Below are 27,295 nucleotides of genomic sequence, written 5' to 3' on the forward strand. Positions count from 1 at the left end.
CATGGACACCGGAAAATTTCATCGGACAGGAATATATTTGTACAATTTGTGTTTATTAAGCAATCCGCTGCCGTGGAAGTAATTGAATGAAGCTCACCTTGACGGACAATCATTTTTCAATTAAAGAAACTGCCCAGTCTGATGTGCCCGACACATCCGCATAATTGCAAAAGTTATTTCAATTCGAATCAGTTCGTCTTTCAGGAATTAATTGCTACTGATAGATCGGTCTGCAGTTCTGTTGATCCACAAAGTATCACATTTCCAACATTTATTGTATCCACATCAATAACCTATTGTTTATGTAGCAGCAAGTATTAACAGCAACAGCAACAGCAGCAGCAACGGGCCCACTTAAAATATTTATCGATCGCTGTTCACGATCCCGAAGAGTAAAGAACGGGAGTAAAGTAATAAACGGCATTACCCACTCCCGTTCCCACCGTTTCCCTAGCACAAATGAGTCATTAATTGAAAGATGATGGCGTTCCGGGCTGACACCATGTGCGTCTCCGGTTGCCACCATCATGTTTGTGAGCCGAACCAGCCGATCAGTGTTGCATGTCACGCCCGGCTTCCGACACGATTTGTAGCATATTATGGCTCGGCAGGAAGAATCATTCGATTGATCAGTTAAGGTTTAGTGTTTCCTTCATACTTGTTTTTCTTCGTGTCCAGAATGGCGGTTGCACATGGCGTGGATCCGTCGGTGCTTACGAATTGCGCCAGACTTCCAGAGAAAGTGAGTAAGTGGATAATTCGTTGTTATCGTATTTTTTTTATAAATAATCATATTTGTATGATTCTAAGAGTATAACCAGAAATTAAACTTTATATATTATTTATAGAACGATTACTCGATGTCCTGCGTTTTTGTTTATGATAGTGCAAATATGATACTAAATGTGGCTATCATTTATATGCAGTGTTGGTGATTGCCGAAAATTTCACAGAAGCTGCTATATTGCTATCTATATTGTATACAACATTTTCGATCCGGTAGAAGATCCTACAAGAACTCGAGTCTCTGAATGCATGAACCGCGAGAGAACTTTTCTACATTCCTTCGTTCCACTTCATACTCTGAGTATTTCTCGGCCCTTAAAAAAAATTACAGTCTGATAATGATCGTTGCTGTGCGGAATTTCCCAAGAGAGAATCGCAAGTTGACAATTATCGAAGAAAATCGAGTCGATGATTCAACTTGATGATTCTCATACTAGGTTGCAATATTTCAAAACCCTTGTGTGGAGCATTCACATATATTTTCATAGACACAACTTTTACAAAGATTATATGCACATAGTTAGAATAAGCGGCAATAGTAAAATGATTCTATCGCAATTATCAACTGCCTGTATAGAATCGGATCGCGAAACGAGAATAAGCGTTCGTTTGTTGCTTCAGAGAAGATCCCCACAGCAACGTGCTAACCTTTGATTCTCAGAAATGTCATCGAGAGAAATTCGCTCTCGCACTGGTGTCGATTCTATGTTAAATGAACCATGCCGGGTTTTTGTTGTTGCGATGATTTCCAACTCTCTTTGATGGCACTGATTCAATCGTTGTAGAGTTGCCAGAGAACGTTCTTTGATACGATTAAAGCCATCCTTGTTTATATGTATCACACTTCACTTAACTTTAAGTTGAGAGAGTTTGTTATGTGGCGTTTTTGACTACTTTGAACTTTGGATAAAAGCTTCTGTAACTTGTCTCTCTTTCTTTTCGCGGGCAAAAATTTAAAAAAAAGGTTTTATTTCACCTAATTTTTTATTAACATGTTTTGAACAAACTAAATTTAAAGCATCTTTTTGGTGCGATTTTGCTTGCGCTCAGTCAGTGAAATGTTATGACATTTCATAATCTTCAAACAAAATTGAGCATATGGTTTTGTAAATATTTCATGTTCACAAGCCGTTGAAACGTGCAAAAATGATAACATTTTTATACCAGAACGCAAAAAAATTACCCCGAGAAGATGCTATCTACAAAATCAAATTCGATTTTGAGAAAAATATTAGAAAATTTTGCCATTTCTTCAAAAAAGTTTAAAGTGCTTGAGCTTCGGAATGCACTTCAATAAAAGACTGCGAAAATGATTGTGAATACATGAACTATGAAGTAAAAAAACATTTGTTGCAATATCGTTTACATCGCGAGAAAATGGGACAAGAAGCGAGAGAAACAGTGGATCGAATTTTTGCTTGAGCATAAGCAAAATCCAAGAGCCAGGAGTTTTACACAGCTACATAAAAATAGATACGTTCACAATAAATTCAGACAGGATTTTTATCAAAAAGTTAACTTGGTTTGATAGGCGATTTGCATCTGTTGACTGAACAGTGGATTTTTCGTGACAACTGATAGTGTTAACCGAGATATTCATGCATAAGAATGTTTGCCAAAACACACTTGTTTTTTATGTTTTGACAAGAATTACAAGAAAATTACTAAAATACAACGGTATACCGCAAAAGCGTCTAAGTCAAACTACCAAACTTGCCGCAGCTGCTGCGACCAAAAAAAATGTATTGGGTAATCGTTAGACGAATCTGAAATTTCGTAACCGCAAGTCGGATCCGGGAAAAAATATTATTAGCTTTTGAGACAGTAAGACCTTTATTTTGAAATCACTACTTTCGGTGCTTCTGGAACTGAAAACTGGGAAATAGAAGTGTCACAATAAGTTTATAGATCCCCAAACTTACAATATTTGCAAACTAGAAGAGCATACCAGTCAGTTTTACAAAATGTGTATGCCTGTCGCTTGTGACAAAAATACTCAAGAAATTGATGGTTTTCACTTATCGTGCTGTATTTCCGAATTGAATTTTAGGACCTCTCATTTGAATCCCAGTTAGTGAAAATCGGTTAAGCAAATTCCGAGAAAATTGAGTTCCATTTTTTTTAAATATTTTGCACATATCCCTGTAACTTTGGAACCGGAAGTCGGATTTAGATGAAATTCAATAGCAGGTTATGTGACTGCGACACCTTTCATTTGAATCTGTTTTTTTTTTAAATTCTGTCATCTCTGAGAAAAGCATATTTTTGTTTCATACATGCACTCATACTAGATATGATCGACATTCGGGTTCTTGTACCCGAAACCCGACTAAAACACGAACTCGACGGGTACGGGTCGGGTTTGGGCTCAGAAAAAATATTTTTTCGTTTTAAACCGGTACGGGTCGGGTTCGGGTTTAAAAAATTGGTCGAGTTTCGGGTACTCGAACTCGACTACTTACGTTTTGTCTGGTTCTGGTTGGGTACGGATGAAGATTTTTATTTTTTATCGGGTACGGGTAAGGTTTGGAAGAAAATTTATTCTCGGGTCCCGGTCGGGTGCGGATAATTTATTTTTTACTTTGATAGGATATGGGTTGGGCTCGAATTTAAGAAATTGCTTACTCGACCATCTCTAACACATACACACAGACATAAATAATATTAAAATATTTTGTATTCGAAAATACTACCATCTTTCTAATACAATTCTATATCATACAGAAACGATAATGATGCCTAAAACAAGCCGTGCTAAAATCGAAACGTGGAAAAAGGTGTTGTACACTTAAAAACAATAGCATACAGCAGTCTTGTTAACAACGCTTTTTCATGCAGCACACAAAACTTCTACTACTGGGATCGAAAAAAAGTCACTTAAACGAAAATATAGATATCTCTATTAGAAATGGACGAATTTTAATAGTCCATGAGGTATTGGATAGGTATTACCATGTGTTATCCAATTGTTGATACATACTTTGTTTCCAAGGCCATGTTACAAATCGAAAAACTTAAAATTTTGACATTAAACTTCGTATAACTCACATACACACTTGAGGAAACTTGCTCACTTTGTCAAGCTGAATCTAATGCTATATGACAGTTTTTCAATAGTTTGAGTGAATCCCAGTGACAAGTTTAGTTATCGAAAATTGAGAATGGAAGGAGGTGAGACTGAGAATTGAGGTTCCGCTCAATTCTGACTGGAGTTTCACATTCGAGGTGGTTTAATTGGTAAAACAAGTGTCTCGGATAAGAAAAGTCGTGGGTTCGATTTCAGTCTCAGTGTTATTTTTTCGGAACTGCCATTTCATTTCATTTCTTTTCCAGTTAGATTTACTAATTGACAAAAGCTGAAGGGAAGCTTCCCCGGTAAACGTGGTTTTTCGTTTCTTCATTTCGACCGTGGATTAAAATCCATCATACCCCACCTAGTGGTGTGATAATACCTTTCTATTTTAACTTAAGTTTACGTTTCGTCTTCGACTCATCAGTGCGTCAGCAGATTATGTTGAACTGCTGACGCAAACCCCCGGATCTGTCTTGCAAATAGCATTAACTTTACATCTGCTCAGCGGATTATGTTGATCCGGGGATTTGCGTCAGCAGTTCAACATAATCTGCTGACGCACTGATGAGTCGAAGACGAAACGTAAACTTAAGTTAAAATGGTTATGTGCACCTAGCATAAATTTGGGGGTAAAAGCAAGCTTTTTCCCCTTCAAATTGCCTATAAATTGCCATTTATATAGTCTCATAATTACAAAAACCATTATATATGTAGGAAATCCTATACAACATGGGACAGTTATGTGTAGAACGGTAGTGCTATAAGTTTATCAAATAACCTAATAGCAGCTTTCTAACGTGTTTAAAAAGTTTTCTCGGTCATATAAAGGCTCGGGAGCCGGAAATGTTTGACATAATTTTCCAAACTTGATTAGAAGCCCCATTGCTGCTTTTAAATAAGCCTAGGTTAATCGAAATGCGTTGATTATCTGCGACAAATTTGAGCCAATGAGAAAAGTGCAGTTAGTCGATTACGTCACTTATGCCATTATATCTACGAAACCGACAGTTACAGTCATTTGATCTTCAAACTTAATCAATGGCCCAATTAAAGCTTTCAAATAAGATTAAGATCGTTGAAATCGGTTTAGTCATCGTTGAGAAAATTGAGCGGTGAAAAACAACGTGTTTTGTAGATTACCATTATATCTCTAGAACTAGCAGTAACAGCGATTTGAACTTTGAGCTTAATCAATGGCTCAATAGTACTTTTCAAACAAGTCTAAGCTTGTTAAAATTGGCTCAGCCGTCTCTGGGAAAATTAAGCGATAAAAAAACAACGCGTTTTGTCGATTACGTCACTTATACTGTCATATCTCCGAAACCAGATGTCATAGCCATTTGATCTTCGAATTTGATCAATGGCCCGACAGTAGCTTTCCAACGAGTCTAAGATTGTTGATATCGGATCAGCCATCATCGGACCGATCAATTTACCGGAAAAACTCTTCGTTGAAAGGTGTACGCACATACACACACAGACATTTTCCTATCTCATCCAGCTGAGTCGAATGGTATTCAACACTATGGGTCTCCGAGGCTCCGTTCGAAAGTCGGTTTTTCCAGCAATTCCATTGTCTTTCTATAGAGAAAGGCAAAAAAGATGGGTTGCCTAATCTTCAATTTTTATGAAATTATTCCTTATTGAAGACTGTTACAGTGTAAATTTTTGACTTTCTCATATAGAAAGGCTATGCAATCACTGTGAAAACCGATTGTCATATGCCATTCGACTCAGCTCGACGAACTGAGCAAATGTCTCTGTGTGTAATATGCAACAAAAACATGCACTCATTTTTCTCGGAGATGGCTGAACCGAATTTCACAAACTAAGATTCAAATGAAAGTTCTCATGGTACCATAGCCTGCAATTAAATTTCATGTAGATCCAACTTCCGATTCAGGAGTTACATGGTAATATGTGAAAATTAGAGGAAAAGTGTGCACTTAATTTTCTCTAAAACGGCTCAACCGATTTTCACAAACTAAGATTCAAATAAAAGGTCTTATAGTTTCCTAAAAACTTCTGGAACGTTTTATCCGGATTTGACTTTCGGTTCCGGAACTAAAGCGTGATAAGTGGAGAATTACCAATTTCATTACTATTTACTCACGAACGATGGTCAAAAACATATACAAATCCCATAAAACTGTCTGATAAATTCTTCTAGTTTGCAGAGCTTGTTAGTTTGTGGGCATAAATACTCAATTCGGCACTACTGGTCCCCCCTTTTCCTGTCCCGGAAGCGCTGAAAGTTGTGAAGAAAAGCTGCGATGCTTGAACCGATTTTCACAAATCTTGATTTGAATTGAAGTTCATATTATCTTCAAAGCTACTGTAAAATTTCATCCGGATCCGACTTCAGCTTGCGCAGTTACAGGGCGATGAGTGTTAAAGTTTTCAAATCGCCATATAGATTGAAAATATGTACAATACCGAAAGAAGAAGAAACATACAAAACGAATTATGCGTGCTTTGTTCTATTTCGTACACGTTATGAAGAAACGGTTACGGATGTCTGCTACTGGTGTGTGATATTATTAAAAGACGGTGCTGCGGTTGATAAAAATTTTAGCTATTCTATGGTAAGTGCGACCGAAAGAATAAACGAATGTCATTGAATTCAAATTTATTTGATAAAAATATGCAATTTTCACAGGCGGTAGTGCAATAATACCGTTCCAGTTCCGGTTTCGGAAGAATTGGAAATGGTGATTGAAAACTGCAAAAAGGATCTCACTCGCTTACCTTCAAGATGGCCAAATCGATTTTCATACATCGATTCATACATAATTCCTAAATTTCTTGTGGATACTAATTCCAGTTCCAGAGCTAAACAGGGTGAACAGGATTTGTAAAGTTTGTTAGATTAGATCCAAACAAACTTTCCTATTTCTATTCAATGAACAGCTGTTTTAGCGAATTCCTCAGTAATATGTATGATGTTATGAGTAATATGAGAAAGGCATCATTACATTACTAGGTGGATTAAAACAGGTTTTTTGTAAAGCATCGAATTGTTCCTGAGATATGGTTGCTTTAAGTGGAGTATGATTTTCAATCTCTTCCGCGGCGAAAGACCACATGGTTTAAGTCGATGCCAAATACACTTCCAATCAATCAATGTTTTTCAAACTAGCTTAGTTTCAAAATAAATTTCTCGGATTCAGGTATATTAAGTTTTTAATGGAACAACCATTGAGCAAACTGTAAAAAAAAATTACCACCCTTTTTACCTTTTTTTTATAAATAGAAAAAATAGGTATAGAATTCGCACAAACTTTAGAAAAATTTTCCGAGGCCCGGAGGGCCGAATGTTATATACCAATCGATTCAGCTCGACGAACTGAACAAATGTCCGTGTGTGTGTGTGTGTGTGTGTGTGTGTGTGTGTGTGTGTGTGTGTATGTGTGTGTGTCTGTATGTGTGTTGTCAACTAAGAGGTCGAGATCTCAGAGATGGCAGGATCGATTTTGATCGAACTAGTCGCAAATGAAAGGTCTCCCCGTCACAAAGAACGCTATTGAATGGTTTTGAGATCGGATGTTTACTTTTTGAGTTATACGAAGTTTTATGTCAAATTATTCAGTTTTTTGCAGTATCTGTCACAATTGACCTTAAAAACAGAATATGTTTTCAGACTTAGATTCCGCACGGTAATGGCTATCCAACAAGCCACAGATTGTTAAAATCCGTTCATTTTCAACGGAGATATCGACATTTTTGTATAACCAATTTTTCCTCCTATTCAAGCAGTAGGAGTTTTTAGCGCTGTATGACCAGTGTTGGTGATTGCCGAAAATTTGACAGAAGCTGCCATATTGCTCTCTATATTGTATACAACATTTTCAATCCGGTAGAAGATCCTATAAGAACTCGAGTCATTCAATGCATGAACCGCGAGAGAATTTATCTACATTTCTTCGCTCCACTTTATACTCTGAGTATTTCACGGCCCTTGAAAAAAAAACAGTCTGATAATGATCGTTGCTGTGTGGAATTTCCCAAGAGAGGATCGCAAGTTGACAATTATCGCAGAAAATCGAATCGATGGTTCAACTTGATGTTTCTCATACTAGGTTGCAATATTTCAAAACCCTTGTGTGGAGCATTCACATATATTTTCATAGCCACAACTTATACAAAGATTATATGCACATAGTTAGAATAAGCGGCAATAGTAAAATGATTCTATCGCAATTATCAACTGCCTGTATAGAATCGGATCGCGAAACGAGAATAAGCGTTCGTTTGTTGCTTCAGAGAAGATCCCCACAGCAACGTGCTAACCTTTGATTCTCAGAAATGTCATCGAGAGAAATTCGCTCTCGCACTGGTGTCGATTCTATGTTAAATGAACCATGCCGGGTTTTTGTTGTTGCGATGATTTTCAACTCTCTTTGATGGCACTGATTCAATCGTTGAAGAGTTGCCAGCGAACGAACTTTGATACGATTAAAGGCATCCTTGATGAAAAGTCGTATTCTCCCAAACAAGGTTCCTGAATTACGTTTGGATCCGACTTCTGATTGCGGAACCACAGGATGATATGTGAAACGAAATTAAAATAATGCAATTCATTTTTCTCGTAGATGGCTGAACCGATCTAAGAATCAAATGAAATTAAAGAATCATCTATGATTCAAATAAGAGATCTTAAAATCGTATAAAACATCTTACTTTTTAGTCAGATGCGACTGCCGGTTTAGGGGATACAGGGTGATTAGTATAAAAATGTCTATTTCACATGAATTAATCAGGTTTATCGGGTTTGCAGATTTGGATAGTCGATTACCAAATAAATTTATTTCAGTTTAAGCGGTATTCGTTTTTTGATTCGGAATGTACCCCCAAATTTTAATTTTACAATTTCTCAAATACATATCTACACACTCCTCAAGTGAATTTAACTGATTTCGGCTACAGAATTCCGGTTCCAGTATCGAATCGTTTCTCAAAGCTCAATCATTTTCTCAAAAAAGCCAAATCGAACTTCAAAAACAAAAATTCAAATTAAAGGACTTATGGTCCCATACAAAATTGATGAATTTTATCCGATTCTGGAATTACAGTATGATGAGTTTTTAAAATTCATACCGATATAGAAGATGTAAATTGTTTGGCGTATTAATTTATGGCCATACGAATCATTTTGGGTTATGCTAGTTCCTGAATACCGGCTCTGGAAGTACCATAAATAATGACGAAAAACTCTAAAGTGGAACTTACTTCGACATCTCATGGAATGTTGAATCGATTGTCACACGTTAAGATTGAAATTCGATACGATTTGTTGTTTCGACATTACAGGGTAATGAGTGATTAAAACCTCAATTTGCCGTTTAAAACGACGATAATTAAAATAATGTCATGAGAACTAAAACACCGAAGAATATCCATGCAAAAACACATGCGGATTGAAAAATAAGGTATCATCTCACTGCTAGGTGGATTAAACACGTTTTTTCCAAGCAGTCACGGTGTTTCATATAGAACTCAAAAATAAGCAAAAACATATAATATTTTTTGTTCCAAAATCAACTCCTGAGACTCTACAATGCACACCAATTACCTCTTTACATGGCACACTTCCAACGGGAGCGGGTCATTTCACCGAAAATCGTTTCGCCGAATGCCATTTCGCCGAAAGTCGTTTCGCCGAATAGGTCATTTCGCCGAAAGGTCAATTTCGAACTGCATTGATGCTTAGTGGCTAATAGTCAATTCCTTGGGAAATCAGTTCTTAGGTTCATGAATCAATCTTTATTCAAGAGTACAGGAATCAATCTGTATTCAAGAAGTACAATTGTAGGTCAACAAAACGGGCGTTAACGTATTATCATTCATTTGTGTTTATTTTAAATCAATTCCAATTATAATATTAAGACAATTGCAGGAATCGGCGAAATGGCCCTTTCGGCGAAATGGCTTTCGGCGAAATGACATTCGGCGAAATGACCCATTCGTCGAAATGACCCTGATTCCTTCGAACAATTGTATCTCAGGAACAACTTGATATTTTTACATAAAATTAACACTGTAGCCATTTGTATTAAATTGCCTAAACAAAGAAGATTAGGTAACCCATAGTTTTTAAATCCACGCTAATTGTAGTAAGAAAAAGGAAACAACTTCTCAAATGTGTAATTCTTACTGATTCAGTATCTTTTGCGACCATCATTACGTACTCCAAATTGAGGGAAATCAAAAAGGAAAACATTCAAGCTGTTCTGCGAAATTTGTATGCCTATCAGTTTTCCATAATCAATAATATCGAAACTCGCCGGGACCATAATTTCCCAATGGCACCAGAACTGATCACCAATTACAGCCTATGAGCGTGTGATCGCCGACGAGCGACATGTCGAACATCTCCAAATGGAACAACACTGTGCAGGGCAGAGGAGGTTATGACAACCCATAATTGCATGCGAAATAAGAACATGACAGTGTAGGGCACAGAAAAAAAACAGAGATATCCATCAGTCCGTATAGAATCTAGAACCACGCGAGGGTTCACGTTGGATGCTGCCGTTTCCTTGGAATCGCAGCTGTGCTGTCCGTTGTATCTTTTTTTTCCTCTCTCCGCAGGTGGCGCTCGCAAAAAGGGATTGAATTACTCAATTCATTTTTATTTATTATTATTAGTTGTTGCTGCCGTTTCTGCTGCTGCTGCTGCCGGTGATGTTTTATAAAAACTTCCAATGCGCGATTTATTACTATTTTTTTTTCACTGCACGCAGTTATTGGCTGTCATTGTGCCCATTCAAACATTTAGTCGAACATTAATGAAACGATCACGACGCGGTTCTTTACCGTAATGGAAGTGACACGATTTTCCGGACTCCCTTCCACTCCGTTGATTCGCGGTCGCCGTCTCAGCTTTGACGGCGAGTCACATTTATCCAGTTCCAGTTGCCGATGAGCGATGGCAACATTGACCTTGGGTGGGCGCGAATCTAAATGTGTTGATGTTTTTGCGCGTTTTAGTTATGTCAAATGAAGCTTTGTTTTTTTTCTGGTACCGACTGAGGCACCGGTCGGTTTAGGTCGGCACACAAATTGATCAAGAGTTAATTTCTGCTATAATAACTCTTCCATCTAATCAAGTCCGGTGGCAACCGATAAACGGTCCATTAGCCGCGAAACGATATTGTTAACAAGTTTTACGTAAGTGCGCGGCATTATACCCTTGCGGATTACAAACTGGATCAATTAATCGGATCGTATTTGCAGTCGGTTTATTTGCGAGCCTTGCGCAATGCCACTTTGATTGAACTTAATCTCCTCGAATAAACAAACATGCGCAGCTGAACCGGACTACCATCATCGTGTAGCGTCGATAGCTATCGAAGGAAATATTTCCTGAACATCGCCGGGGGACGCATGTGTCAGCTACAAGCACCTCCGGCACTTGGCGGTTTGTTGGTATGAAACAGAACGACACATTTGTGCAAATATTTTGACATTCCACATTCCACAGAAGATGCCAAACTTGCTGGATTAATTAATGAACCATTGATTGGTTGAGGGAGTTTAGTTGAAACATTGTTACTGGCGCAGACAGCTCGCCTCCTAGCGAGTATTCTTAGCAACGGAGCGAGAAACTGAAGAAAATCTATGCTGCGAAGTAGAAAGAGCAATTTTGCCCAAGGCTCGTAGATTGTTAAAATGCTCTGAGAACAGAAAAGAAACAAACAAACAAACAAACAAACAATTTTTGATGTAGTGTAGCAATTTAAGACTCGCCTCTCGAGAGTACATACACAAGTGGAGACGCACGGTCATTGTTGGCAGACGTCGTGTCTCTGATTTGCAAAACTTAGGAAAAATCCTACTTCGCATAGATGCGTTGCATTCCGTTGCATCACTTTCGCACACATCGAGCTGCTTCAAGCTGAATTTTTATCTAAACGCCAGCAGTGTCAGTGAAAATGATGTCAAGTGGCCAAGATCGCAAAGCGTGCCAACGACGTCGTGAGTCTTGGCTGGCTGGCAAACGACGGCGGAGCGATGCCCACCCTTCGATGGGTGTGAATGAATCTGAGTTGAACCTACTATTTGCTGGCCCCGGGTGCTCCTCGCCGTATCTACGTGTCCAATGATTTATTTATGTTCCATTGACTCCTGACCAGTTCGTCAGTGATATTACCCAGTTGTACATCACGCAGTTCGATTAGAGCGCTGTTTGGTACGATTGTGTCTTTCCGCGCATACTCATCATTGGGCTCGTTAAAAAGATATAATTCATTAGAATATGTTGCTTCTGGTCAATCATGGAAACCGAGCCGAACTGTCTGTTATAGCTGTGATGCTGTTTGCTTTCCTAGCTCTAATATTTTTGTTTTCGCATTCCTTTCAGATTTCTGAAAACCGATTCGGGGCAAAGGACGTCAGCACCATGACGAACGACAGTAACAGCAAGCCCGGAAAAATGGACTCACGCATCGGACTGGAGTATATCGTCGAGAATAACGACTACGTGAACAAGCTAGGTCTCGCCCTGGACACGAGCAATGCGACGGTGAAGAAACAAGTGTTCGAACTACTGTCGGCGCTGTGCGCCTACAGTTCGAGCGGATACAAGCGAGCGATCGAAACACTGGAGCACTACAAGGTAAGTTTCACAAGCTCCTACTAATCAAATTTCCCGCCGGCTACCTCCCAGCAGCCAGCCGACCTTGACGCTCGGCTAGTACCTTTCCTATTATTTGTAAATGACTGCTGATTTGTGTCTAATCAAGTCAATAATTTCATTATTTCGTAATTCTCGTTCTCTTTCTTTCCTTCCACGCCAACTCGTCCTACGGGGTCGAACCGATATCAACCTGCGCGAATTCGCTTCGGAAAACTGAAAACTGAAATAAAACGTCTGGAAATTACCGCCCGCAGAACATCAAAGGCGAACGCTATCGACTTAATATAGTCGTCGTGGAGTTGGACAAAACCACTCTGGTCGAATATCAGATTGCATTACTAGCGTTCATAAATTGTGTCATAATATCGGCAGCCACACTGCAGGATAGAATACGAGTGCGAAATGAATTTATAGGTGAGTATTGAATATCGTGTTGCGGAGCCAAAACAACATAAATTCGAATTTTGTCATTCCGAATGCTTACACCACAAAAACTGCTACGCAAGTGTGATTGAGTAAGTGGGCCCAATAAACTCGCTAGTTTCACGCAAATGATAAAATTCAGCTTATTAAAACTTTGGGTGAAATGCAGCGCATCGTGATTTGGGCGAAAAGCAACGACTCCGTATTTCAACCGTCTCAAAAGTACTGAAAAGCTCCTAGGACCAGTTGACTATGGAATAGAAATGGTCGGGTATGCAAATTCTTCAGCCGGAATCCGGTCTGTAACCGATTAAAAAAAATCTTTACCCGATCTTGTACCCGATCAAAAATTGAAAATATGTAAATCTAACCCGAGATTTTTTTTTCATAAATCCGAACCTGACTCGAACCAATTGCGTTCGTTTTCGGATGGGGATTCGGATTCAAGAACCCGAATCCCGACCATCTCTATATGCAAAGTTTTAAACCGACTCATATCCGTTCAAAAATAAAAATGTGGTACGGATTGGGTTCAAATATTTGAAATCTGGCCGAGCAATTCCAGAAATGAGTAGACGAAAAAGTGACAAAATCAGAATCGACCTAGAGTGCCTAATGATTCCCTACAAGTTCTCCCTAGACGTCATTTTTGTACGATTAACGGTTTCCGAATTAAAACGAGAAGAACTTGATCATTTGCATTCACCCGTTATTAGTTTATTTTAGCTGTAACTTCTTCATTTTTCAAATGGCACGGATGGGATAGCCATCAACCTGTAGGTTATAACAACAGCTTTAAAATAAAAATTTTCAAAAAAAATTAAAACTCCGATTTTTTTTATTTAACTTTTTGGATTATTTTGTAATTATTGAGAAAAAAATCAAACATTTTTTCAGAGCCCAATCGATTACCTACAACTTCTTCCTGAACGCCATTTTTTGTACAATTAACGGTTTCCGAGTTACAATGATTTGAAATGCAAAAATACATACGCCCGTTTTAAAAATCAGTCGTGAGTCGGATCGTCCTCTTCATCGGTTCAAAACTTATGGTTTGCCATACTTAAGCCATGTGCAAAGTTTCATCCAAATCGGAGAAGGTCGAGTCTGATGATCTGCTAAGCATTTCTGTAATTGCTCGGCCATCTCTACAATGAATCACAAGCCTGGAGCTAGGATGGGGCAAGAAGAGTGTAGTATGCAGTGTTGAGAAAAAATCAAAATTTCGAAAATCGCGAAACGAAATTTTCACAAGTGATTTTTAGACAAAAAAAACATCGATCAGAAAGCTCACTGTAGAAAAGTTCAGTACTGATTGTTTGACAACGCGACTTTCACTGAAACTGATTTCGCATGGCAAAAAAATCAGCTGTAAAAAATTTAAGAAAAAAGTTCGCACATTGAATGTATCTGGTATAATTCTCGAACAGAAGATTTTTAAGAAATGAATTTTCATGGCCGTTGTATCTTAACCCTTTGCAGAAGACATGATGAATACATTCGCCAATGAACAAAAACTGAACCTATCTAACAATATTCAGTGTGCGTAGGGTGGTTGATAAGTAGAACAATAGTGGTGAAATATTTGAAATTTTTTCGACACTACATCATTAATAAAAGCTGCAAGTGCTGTGATTGATCACAGTTGTAATTATAATAAAAACAATCACAAAGTAATTATGCAGCTTATTAACAAATATTAGCAATTTAGCTTAAACAACGTACACAGAAGTAATAGGAGCGAAGACTACACCTAGCCCAATTCAAACGCGCCAGTCATTATTTCTCAGTTGCGGCTCAGTTGCGAATTTATTCAGTAGAAATTTTTGTATTGATGAAAATATAATTAAATCTTGCACGAATCACTTCGGCGTCGAACTGAAGCGTAGTGAAATCGAGCATCGAAGTCAGTGGCGTCTCGCCCTCATGTGCACCTCGTGAACTGCACAACCGGTCGAATTGAAGCAATGAACTGCGTCCCCAACCCCATCCAAATTCCATAATTTTTTTGGAATCTTTATTTATTTGATGAAAGCAGGTTGGATCGCGACAAAATTGCGTTACACGCATCTCATACATCAGACATGAAATTTCAAGTATCTGTTGTCGCTGTGTTAGTGTCTTTTCCGTACACATGAGTTACTGCACAGATTCAAGAAGAGAAAAAAGTTACTCAGCTCAGCTCTGAGACTTATTTGTTTAATAAAAAATCCCATCCAAAAGTAAATCGTTATCTCATTGTTTTGAAAAACACAAGCGAATCTCCATTCCTCCAGCAGTTCACAACTAGTCAATTTTGTCACGAGACGCCACTGATCGAAGTATCATCGGAGACTCTTCTCCCTTTCGAATATCTCTTCAGCGATGTTTCTTTGGGTGAAAATACGTCATCAAGTTTTGCTAACACAAAAAATCACGTGTACACTTCGACGTTCAGAGTTTTGTGGATGCTTGTTTCATGAAAGAAAATATCGGAATTTTTTCAGTCACTGGGTTTTTTTTTAGAAAATCTCTTGAACTGTTTTGTTTTTTCGAGTGATAGTGAAATTTTCTGATGATGATTGTACCAACACTGGTAGTATGTAGGAAAACGAAGGGAAAGGTAAAGAATAATTTAACCCAAAATCTCAACGTTCCAATACTTGATGTTGCCAAAAAGTCGCCGTTTCACCACGTTCCGTACAGGAGGTTAAGTCAAGATTTGAATCACGTGAATTTTTGTTTGATTGCATTAAACTATAGTAAATTATTACCTCGTTCCGGAAGCTCTACACGAAAATGTTTTGACTGACAAAACATGAGTAAAAGCTGATCTCCAACAAATGCCAACACACGTGTTTCATACCGGAATAGATACATTCAAAATGTATAATGGTTTAAAAAAAATTAAAGTCCAAGTTCGCATCAAAATATTTCATTTGTCTCGTTATCTACTTTCGTGTAAAGCGAGGAGAATTTTTTTTCACAGTGGACAATATGAACGGAGAAATTTTCAAATGTTCATCACTCCAAAAATGTCGGCTGCCGTTTTTAAGTAACATAGTGAAAACCCTGTTTTAATCCTCCTAGTAGTGTAATCGTGTTTTTCTCGTTACCCGTTGATATAGGAAACTGTTGATAGTTTCAAATTCTGATCACCACTTTCAGAATTTCCATTTAAAGACGAAGAAGTCGCAGCACACACTTAAATTTGATTGCTGAATCTCTTCGTTAAAAATACCAAGATTTGCACCGCCGTGTACTCGACAATCCCAAATGTCGTGACTGACAGTTCTTGCCTAAATTGTAAGTAAACGTATTACTTTGAGCTCGGCAAATCGACAGTAAAAAAAACAAGAATTGCCGAGTCATCAGTAATGGAATGTACAAAGATTTTTGCTTTATTGTTTGAAATAATTTACACAAAAGCTAGGGTTGATAATTTTAATAGCCATCATTTTAATTGAAAACACAAGAACGGTAAACCAAACGTAAAAAATAACATGGTAGAACCATTTGTTTGTACATAATTCGAACAAATCCTGTGATTTCACATCTTATTAGACGCACATGAATGGAGCGTAGCAGTTCACGCAAATTTACGTGCAAGAACATTCGATATTGTATCTAAAATTCCATGACATGACATTCAATTAAATAAAAAAAAAGCAATGATAGCGACTGCTGGGACGGTTGAGTCACAAAAGCACACATCTGCTTGACTGGTAAAAGGTGCATTTACCCGCTAGCCAAATGCACATTACAGTCGAAACCAGTAAATACATTTTTTCTATATCGTTTATTTATACCCGGCTTTAACCTAATTTTGGTCGTTCGCCGGGACCAGTAAAATTCATACTAATCCAGCATTAAGTCATTACAAATTAAATTTTCCGTCATTTGACGAATTAGATCTTTATGAATTACATCGTATGTAGGATTATGTCACCTGTAAAATTCTTTTTTTTTTTTGTTTGTGTATTACTCCTTACTAGGTACACACTAAGAAAAATTTACACCTTTGTAGATGCACATAAAAGGAACGTCGCGATTCACTTACATTCACATTCCAAAGCATGTAAAGATAAGTGATATCATTAACTTCACAGTTGATTTAGTCAGCGAAATCAACTGTGAAGTTGATGATATGACTTATCTTACATCTTTCAGCTTACATCGATACAGACGCAACATTTATTTTTACATATTTTTACATATTACATACATATTTACATATTTTACAAATATTAATGTTATATTGTGTCATCAAAGAAGAAACTACGACAAAAAATGGTGGATGCATTGAAACTGACTTTGTTTCACAGAAAAATACAAGACTTTATTTTTATCGCGATAACATATATGTTTTTATGTACTAATCGCATCTAAACTAAATTATCTAGACTTTGTCACGGTAGATTTATAATACAAGCCTTCAAAGCCGAGATATTCGATGAACAAGTAGAGATATACATTTCCGAGCGTTCCAATTTTCAGCAGTTCTTCAGTCAGAAAAAAAATACAACACGACCGCTAAACTCAATGAATCATTCGAAAAATTTCACAGAATATTCTCAACTAAATTTCGAAAACATTGTCAGGTGGGTTTTTCTATACTCTGCACCGTTTCCAAGAAAATTTAATTTGAAACGGGAAAATAGCAAAAAATCTACCACTTCACGGTACTGTCCTCAGCCCTTAAGACGAATTCCATTTCGCCTAGCTTTGAGTTGATCGTGCAAACGAGGCGGAAACAGGTTTGTATGCGAGAGCCTGCCGCTTCCAACGCGGAAACTCAGTTGGCGTTGCCCCAGCGGCTTTTTGTGTCGCCGAGACATCTTGGCATCGATTATGTGGCTACGTCACACCAATTATCCAGGAGATTGAAAACAAATAGATATTTTTGATGTAAAACCAGAATAATGTAGCTGCTTAATTAATTATGTGATATATTCAAAGTAACCCTCTCGGCGAAATGACCTTTTCGACGAAATGACTTTCGGTAAAATGACCCATTCGGTGAAATTATTCATTCGACAAAATTACCCATTCGACGAAACGACTTACGGCGAAACGACTTTCGGCGAAATGATATTCGGTGAAACGACTTTCGATTTGTCATCCTGAATAATTTATTACCCAGTTTCAAAGAATTCGCTTCTTTTCACATGGACTCTTATGAAAAACATTCTTAAAAATGGAACTTTTACTGGAAGTGAAAGTCATATCTAAATTATCTAAAAAAGCTGGAATAATATTCATAAGTTTCTATGGGATTTTGAAAACAACGTTTGAAAATTGATGTAACCATCTCCGAAAACATTCAGTGACCATTTTAAATTTTTTGCACATATCGCCATGTTATTCCGGAACCAGAGATCGCAGCTAGAAAAAAAACTACAAGGATCAGCCCCATGGGGTTGTTCGAGCCGTTGATGTGGAACAAGGCAACCAAAATTTCTAATGATCTACAATCAAAAAGTTCAATCAATTCGAACCAACACCGAACATCATTTGTCTTGATTTGCATTTGTTTTATAACCGACGAAATTACACCATTATCCCAAATGTATGCAATTATATCCTTGTACATACTTGCGATTTCGATAATTAAGTTTCTCTTCGCCAAACTTGTGTTCGAGTTTTTTATGCAAGCAGTTTTTTTAGCGTTAAGTTTCTCTACCATTCTGCGATTTCAGTTGAAGCGATAAACTATTTTTCATTATCAATCGAGTTCATCTAATATAAATTAGAGATTAATCTTAAGCACTCAAAATTTATCCAGGGGTAGTTGTCAATTTCTCATGGAGAAACGACATAACATGGAATTCCGAGCTTGCATGACACAAGATCAGAGTATACCAATTAAGGGCTGAGGCCAGTGTGTTTAGGGCATTTTAAAGGGCTATTTTCACGCTTCAAATCTGATTTTCTCAGAAACGGTGACGAATATTAAAAAACCCAACTGACAATCTCTTAGAAAATTAGTTTAGATTATTCTGTGAAAATTTCAGAATGATTGTTTGACTTTAGCGGAAGGGAAAGTCTTTTTTCTGAAGGAAGAATTGCATAGCTGAAAACGGCAACTTTCAATTTGTTCATTGAATATCTCGCCTTCAAAATCATGGATCAAAAATCTATCCTGACAATGTCTAGATAATTTAGTTTAGATGCGATTAGTGCATAAAAACATATATGTTGTCGCGATGAAAATTAAGTGAATGTTATTTTTGTAATGGTAAGTCCATTTCTATGGCGGCTCCATTTTATTCTGCTCTTGTATTCTGGTAACGTAACGAAACATGAGAGAGAAATGAAATCGGCTCAGCAAGGCTGCCAAACAAGCGGTAGCTTTTTTGTATTTTATGTGATGTAGTCAAACTTGTAACCGAAAATATCAAAACTTTCTTGGCCACCCCGCCACATCGAGAGTAATTTTGCACATTTGCGAGAGAGGATGGAGAGAAATGTAATACGCACAGCGAGCAACACGGTTTTACGCTAACAATTGGCCTCAGCTCTTAAAGCTTCAAATCGTTTTATGGCACGTTTTTGTCTTGCTGTCAAGAAACAACCTACCTCTAGCATGCTACGAGTAGGACTGAAACCTTAGCTTTAATTTCGCTTCTATTTATAGATTCGCGTGCTTCCAACAGCTTCGCTTTTGCATCGATTGACCAATCAGAGCGATGCTCTCCCTTTGATACATCGCTTACTCCTTCAAAACCGTCGTCTATGGCAGGGAAATCCGGTATGCCAAAGATTTTTAGCAGTCAAATAGGACACCGCTCACTACTAATCAAAATTTCAATCATATATAATTGAAAATACGTGGCATGATACATTCAAATCGAAACGTAGAAATATTTCCTATCAATGATGAAATAATATTAATAATTGATACAAAATAGACTGAGCTGTAAGTGTTTAAAACCTGACCACATTTCTACGTGTAGTTTTTCTTGAGTTTCTGATATGCACTTCTATATAGAAAATAAAGATGTGTTCCACATCAAAAATAATCGAACCTTGACTGTAGACTGTAGTCCGTCTTTCTAAGTTAGCCATTAAGTGATGAATTCATTTGAGTAGAACTACTGAATAGCCAGCTTATGTACCATCAAGTGGAACAAGTAATTATCGCACGGTGCAATACCTGAAAAGTATCAGTTATAGGATTATCCGTTTGAGCGTTATTAAGTAAGTTTTAGCAATATTGGTAACGAGAAGCCAAACAGTGTCATGCAGTCATCTTACTGCGTTTAGCACTGGTACAATTTCAAATCAGCATCTAAGCTTCAATTCATCATCGTCGAAGGTTTCTTACTGAACAGGAATCAGAAATCAGAACAAATTGGCTCAGGTGGTACGTTCCCCTAATTATCTGGAGATTTGTGCTTTGTCATGTCTTCTCCTGATTTGTCGGATGGGATTTTTCAGTGGGTGAAAAAAACAGCACAACACAAAAAGAACTAAATTGTTCTGCAAGTACGCCGAGCAATCTGTAGAGGCAAGAATGCACATTTAATAACACCCCGAAAGGATTTAGAGGTCTCATCATTTCAATCATTCTATCTATCACTCAAAAAGTACGGGTGTGTAATGTCAGAGACGTAACTGGATGTCGTGAATACGAATTAAACTGACACGATTTCTTTACACTTTCGAATTCGAATTGATAATTGACCGATTGTGTGAATTGCGAAATTTTCCTCCCTTTTTTTTCGACGTCGATTATCCCATTTCGGATTTGCATATTTCATTGAAAGAAATTATCAAGGTGCAGTACGGGAATCATTTTTGCCTTTTAGAAGGACCTGTGGAATTCTCTACGATATTTAGCACTGGTTTAATGCGTCTTCTCGCCTTGACGACCGGAAGGCAAATGAGAACTACGACCTGAGCGTTTGAGGTTTTTAACCAGGTTGAATTGAGGTTGAATGCGTCTTCTCGCCCCGACGTCTGCTTTCATCCAACGCACAAGAAGAAATGATCGATTTTCGGCACGGTTCCCCTTTTATAACGTTCAGTTGAAGATATGTGCCTGACTACCTCAAAATCGTCGTCCTTGCGCGAAAAGCTCCAGCGAAAGTAAAGAGTTTTCCGCGTTGTTTCAAAATTTTCAGAAAACTTAGTTTTTGAGTTGTTGTTTGAGTTTTTTCTAAATTCCTGATCATATTTTTGATGAAATAGTGAAAGAATTATGTTGCTGCCATTATTACAAGTCGAGATATTCACGATTAAGTTCTGCCCATTCTTCCATATGGCTAATTTTGAAAAGGCGCCCCATAGTAAAGTAAGTCGTATTCACGACAAAAAAGAATAAAATTTAGGAGTCTTTGATGTTAAAATAGTGATCAAACCCGCGACAACCAAGAATCCATATTTGCATGAATTCTTATTCTCATTAGTGAATTGAAAAAGTGATACGGACTAGCCTGAACTAACTTCAAATCATTACAGGCAATGAAAATTCCACACAGTATTTTAAGGTAAGGCGGTCGATGTGAGAACCCGTCGGATCAAAAATGTCAATGTCATAATCACACTTTTACCAGGTAAGCCACCAACCATGGTTTACAGTTTTGATAAATTGAAATAATTTCCGATGAAACACTCCGAACCCCACCGTGTTTGTAGCGAAACTACACCAAAGCCTATTAGGTTTGCAATGAGACAGTTAGTATGAAAAATTACCAACAAGATATTAGATCAGGCTTCTGGGTAAGTGTACCCATGCAGCCGTCACCGGTTCGCAAGTTGTGCCACATTAGTAGGCTGAATTGCTCGTAAAATATCTGGTGCATGGCCCGGCACAGGTTCTTTGATGAACCAGGTGGGTGCGGGTTTGGAATGCTGGACCGTATATCTTGGAACTTTAGCTGTGATTGACCACGAATGCAGATACAAATGGAGCAATGATAACTTCCAAAGTTTGATCACACCCCTGGGTACCGGGGTTGTGGTGTTCATATGGAATTGCCGTCTCAATTACGACGGAATCACAGAGCCGTAGATTGTTAACTAATTGCAAAATACAGCGCGGTGTCACAGGAATGATAAATGCGTCGCACCGGGAAATAGACACTAGAAAGTGGGTTCAAAGCACTTGTAATAAAGCGCTTACTACGAACAAGTCGAACACATTTGAAATATTTCAGCTAGCCTAGCAGTAGCCGAGTGTCCCAATTAAAAAAATTAAAAAACACCCAAATGCTGATGAGCACTGCATTGATCAGAATATAAAACCAACACAAACTGCTAGCTCTTCCCCGAGTAGATAAAGGAAGTGTTTCTGTTTGACGTTTCCATTTGCTAATTTTTACGATAACGTTTTACTGTCGGCTGTTTATTATCAGTCAGCAAAGTAAGTGTGGTCACAGGCTGCTCAGTTCCGGGCACCGTTTTGCGTTTCAACTGACCATTATCACTGTTCCATAGATTCGTATATGTTGGTACTAAACAATTCTGAATTATAGTAGGTTTATAAATATTGATTGCACGGCTTGGATAATGACTGTCCACTCTAACAGGTTCGGCCGTCGATATAGTGATTAGGCTATCTCAGGGCGGCGTCTTTCATGTAAACTGAAAAAAATACTACGAAATTGCGCATAGTGGACCATCTCTTGTACAATATCTTAGAAAATAGTATCTTTAGTCCTTAATTCGTTGATTCAACCATTTGAACCCGTTGGTTATAGTAAGATCTGCTTTCTTCCGTCTAATTAAAGTAAACATAATGGAAAGCACGATTAATAAATTTAGATTCGTTGGCATATAAATAATAAACCTAATTCACATTATTTTTGCTAAGGTATTGGTTGCTAAAGTACAGGCAGAGTCTGACAACAAGGCAACAACCGTTTCCAGCAGAAAAATGATGGTGTTGATTTCGCTTTCAGCTTCATTCTCCATGTGAAGAATGATTGCAATCTGCTCAAAATGCACTCATCTTCCGCCCCCACAACTAGAAAGCAGGAAATGGTTGATAAGATAACAAATCTAATATCAAGCTCCTTTTCTATATATCTTTGTACAGGGTTGATAAAATATCAATGACAAAAATGTAATAAAAGAAAACAAAAGGCTTGGAAGAAACCCGAATTAGCGAGATACTATTTTCGAGTAGTATTTTTACAATTGATGGAATCTAAGCAGATTCCTATATCAACTCTGCGATTACTTTCCATGAACTCTCAACCGAATACAGTTTTTTTTAAACAATGTTTAGGTATCCTAAACTGTGATGATCTTTGAATCGATTTAAGAGTTTTAACCGATTTTTTGTTTCTTTTAAATGTAACAAATCACATTGTTTTTCCCTAATAAATTATTAAATAAATAAATTGCACAGTTTACTTCTCCTCCTGTCCCACCCACTATATTCTCCGGACATTACGCCATTCGATTACCATTTCTTCCGATTCATGGCCCATGCCTTATCATAGCAGCACTTTGAAAACTACGCCTACTACTTTTAGGCACAAATCTCCAAATATCAAGGGGAACGTTTCATTCGAGCCTGCTCCACACGCCATAATCTCCGGACATTACTTCATTCGATTACCATTTGTTCCGATTCATGGCCCATGGCGTATCATAGCAGCACTTTGAAAACTACGAAATGACCAAAAATTTAATTCGTCCATTCATCGAATCTGAAGAATTAGAATTTTTTTAACGTGATATCCGAGCTTCACCAGACTTTAAATAGCGGTACTGCAATGACAATCTCATAATTAATTCCAACACCTGATAAATTCATTAAGGTTCATTTCAATCTGGACATAAAAAATTAAATAAACCAAACTTGCAGTTAGTTCAATCCAAGATGCATTTTTTTATTAATTTGATTGGAAATTTTTAGTAATCTTAAAACTAATAACAGTTACTTAATTAGGCTGCATGAAGAAAATACGAACTTAGCCATTAGGGTATGTGCAGATTTCTCTGTAACTAATTTAGCTTGAAGGTTTTTGAATTTTTCCTATAGTTTTAGCTTGTTGTTTATATTGAGAGAGTCTTCTATTCACGAGACTCCAATACCGCTCAATAGGTCGCAATTTCCGGCATTTAGGTGGATTTTCCTCTTTCGGTACAACATGGACTCTAAAACATCATTGGCGTAGTGACAAGATGCTAATTTAGACCAAAATTCCTAGGGAGAATCATGGCTGCGTAGGAATGGTAACATTCGCTTCTTTAGGCAGCTTCTTGAACTCTTCCAGCACATTTTAGTAGGAAAACTTTGTCAAACATTTGCGATACAGCTTGTGAGCCATCACATTCTGTTTTTCATTACGGATCAGTACAGTTTTCAGCTTGAACGTCTTCATACCTTGCCGGTGCTTGGAAGTATTCACGAAAGTTCTAGACAGTTTTGTTTTTCTAGCCACACTATGTACCGAAAGATCAGGTCTCTTCTGCAATATTTGCTTCACCTTTATGTCCTTCTGGTGGTTCATGAGATCCGTTTTTGTTCCATTTCCGGCCTTCCTGGCTGTTGTTAAACGTGTATCGAATGATTTAAGAATGTTATGGAAATTTTTTGCAGGAAACTAAACTTTTTTATTTCAGTTTTATTACTGACAGATCCGGACACAATTACTCTTCGCGCTTGCTTTCCACGCCATCATCAGGCTAATAGTCACCAAAAATAGGTTTTAAATAATGAATAAATATGCGTTCATTAGTCTACGAAGTATTTTACGCATTGATAGAGTATTTCCAGAGATATATGTATTTAGGCGTCCAGATCTTGTCGTGAACAAGCCTTAGATTGATGCGGGTAGTTCACAGAAGCGAGCCTCAACGTTTTCGTCACCTAATCGGTTACATTCCCGAGATCGAAAGTATAAGCAATAATGCATTTGAACTTGATAATTATCCATTTTCAGATAAAATGTGCGCGTATGCTAAAAAATGCGATTTGTCGGTTACGTCACATATATGATTATTCCTCAGCAACCGAAAGTGTTCGCCGTTAGCATTGCAAACTTATCAAATAGCATATCAGTAGCGTTTTAGATACGCTAAATCGGACCAGCCATTTCTGAGAATATTAGGCGAATAACAATAACTGAGATTTGACACTTATGTCACTATATCTCCCGAATCGGAAATGTTCCCAAACTTGATCGGTGACCCAATAGTAGCTTGTAAAATAAGCCTTCTTTATTAAAGATATGTTGAGCTGTCTCCGAAAAATTGAGCGAATAGTGAGGTTTACGTCTATTAAACCATTATATTTCCAAAATCATAAGTGAGAGCCATTTTTTTTATCTTAGCCTTTAGGCCGAGAAGCGATGGGAAAAAGCCATTTGCTTTTTGAAACAATGATTCTATATTAGCGAACCTAAGATTATTGCAATCGGTTCAGCCTTTTTGGAAAAAATAAAGTGGACAAAAAAAATCGCGGTTTGTCGGTTACGCCACTTCTACGATTATATCTTCGGAACCAAAACAGTCAACCATTTAAGCGCTACTCACACTAGGCCGTGACGTATCCGGAACGGGACCGCAACGTGCCGGGATTTATCTGTAAAATATTCTCATCATACCGTGCACTTTCCGTGTCGCTGCCGTTGCTATTAGTAACTAGATTGCTATTAGTAATTAGATGTTTTTCTGTTCCTCACGAAAATGGCACATTTTTCCAACGAAAAATTGGCCGTAATTGCAATTGCTATGAATGACTAAGATAATTAGCATTTTAAAAACCAAAAAATATGAAAGAAGATTTTGGTGCACGAACTTTGGCGAAAAGGAGCAGTTGAAGGTGAATTCACCACCTTATATAAACAGCTAGTGAATGACGAGATCAGGAAATATTTCCGAATGACAGAAGCCTGTTTCAACTCGTTGTCGATTAAAATTCATTCGTATATTAAAAAGTATGACACTACATTCCGATTAGCAGTGACTCCCCGAGAGAGGCTGGTAGTTTGTTTGAGATAATTTCATTGATTTGTTAACAAGATTTCTTCAAGAAACCTCCAACCAAAAATTGTATAACGATCATTGAGATGGCTTGTGTTCAGCAACAGGAGCAACAGGAGACACGCAAAAAAAACCATAGCATTTAGCGACACGGCCTAGTGAGAATATTCACATGGAGCTGCATTAAACAAATTTGAAGCGTAACCCGGACGGGATCCGGTCCAGTCCCGTTCCGGATACGTCACGCCCTAGTGTGAATAACGCTTTATTCGTCGTAAGCCGTCGGAACCGGAAGATTCCGCCATTTGATCTTTGAACTTGCTTGATGACTCTATAGTAACTTTCAAACGAGCCCATATCAGATCAAACGAGCCCAAGATTGTCGAAATCGGCTTAGTCGTCTCCGATTAAATGGAACGAAAAGTGAAAAGTTTGATTTATCAGTTACTTCACTTATGTCGATATTTATACGTAACCAAAAGTGTCTGCCATTTGATCTTCGGAATTAATCAATGACGAAATAGAAGCATTTAAATAGGCATAAGTTTGTCTAAATTGGTTAAGTCATATTCAGAAGAAAATCAGCTAATAGAAATAAAAAATGCGCAGTTTGTCGGATGCGTCACTTCTATGATCATAACTTCGAAATGGAAAATTTAACCCACTTAATTTTCGAGCTTGATCAACAGTCCAATAGTAGCCTTCCACTGAGTCTAAGATATTGAAATTTCTTGGTCACTTTCCATTTAGCAGAAAGCCAGTTTGCTTTGAACTGCAACTAGTTGAAAACTGTCCTTCCTCATAAGATTCCACTATTAATAAAAATAAATAATAAATGTTCAATATTTTTCTTTTGTGCTGATCTCTGGCATGTTGTGAGGGTTCATATTTTTGAATACCATCTGCACGATGTCCACGGCATACCATTCCATGACTTTTTAGGGAATGGCAAGATGCCAAACCCGACCAAAACAAAGCATAGCAATTGAGTTACTTGAGGGAAGGCAACATCACTTTTAAGGCACTCCTGCACATGAATTTACTGGTTGTTGGTCCCGGTCGCAATCAATATAAATGAACATCGCTCTTCAAGCTCATCTGTTTCTGTAGATGGTCTGCCAAATGACATATTTCTTCGTAAACTTTGACAGCTTTGTGTTTGAACATCTTTGAAACCGTTGCTGATACAGTAACTCTATAGCATTCCAGTTAAGAAAGCTGTCTGGCCTTGTATCATTCTGACGCAGGTGGTCTTGTATCATTCTGTACTACCCGTTTAAGAATGATCTACATTTTCATGTACAGCATCAAGGTTCGGCGAACCTTTTTTAATCGATTTGTTTTGCGATAAAAATCACTACCTTCTTTTAAATCGACACTCTGTCTCGGTTTTCAGTTCAATATATGGTTGTAGACGACACTCCTAGCTGGCTTGCGACATTTTGGATGAAGAG

General features: G+C 37.7%; 1 protein-coding gene across 3 annotated transcripts in view; it reads left to right on the plus strand.

Moving 5' to 3' along the window:
• The window catches only part of LOC131432759 (inverted formin-2), a 167,795-nt gene that overhangs the window by 105,674 nt on the left and 34,826 nt on the right, over positions 1-27,295 (plus strand). For all 3 annotated transcript variants that reach the window (XM_058599260.1, XM_058599262.1, XM_058599261.1), the window contains 2 exons: positions 12,222-12,476; positions 12,752-12,911. In XM_058599260.1, coding sequence (XP_058455243.1) covers positions 12,261-12,476; positions 12,752-12,911 — 376 coding nt within the window. In that variant the 5' untranslated portion in view covers positions 12,222-12,260. The remainder of the gene's footprint in view (positions 1-12,221; positions 12,477-12,751; positions 12,912-27,295) is intronic.

This window comes from Malaya genurostris, chromosome 2, assembly GCF_030247185.1.
Source record: "Malaya genurostris strain Urasoe2022 chromosome 2, Malgen_1.1, whole genome shotgun sequence".
Taxonomy (NCBI): domain Eukaryota; kingdom Metazoa; phylum Arthropoda; class Insecta; order Diptera; family Culicidae; genus Malaya; species Malaya genurostris.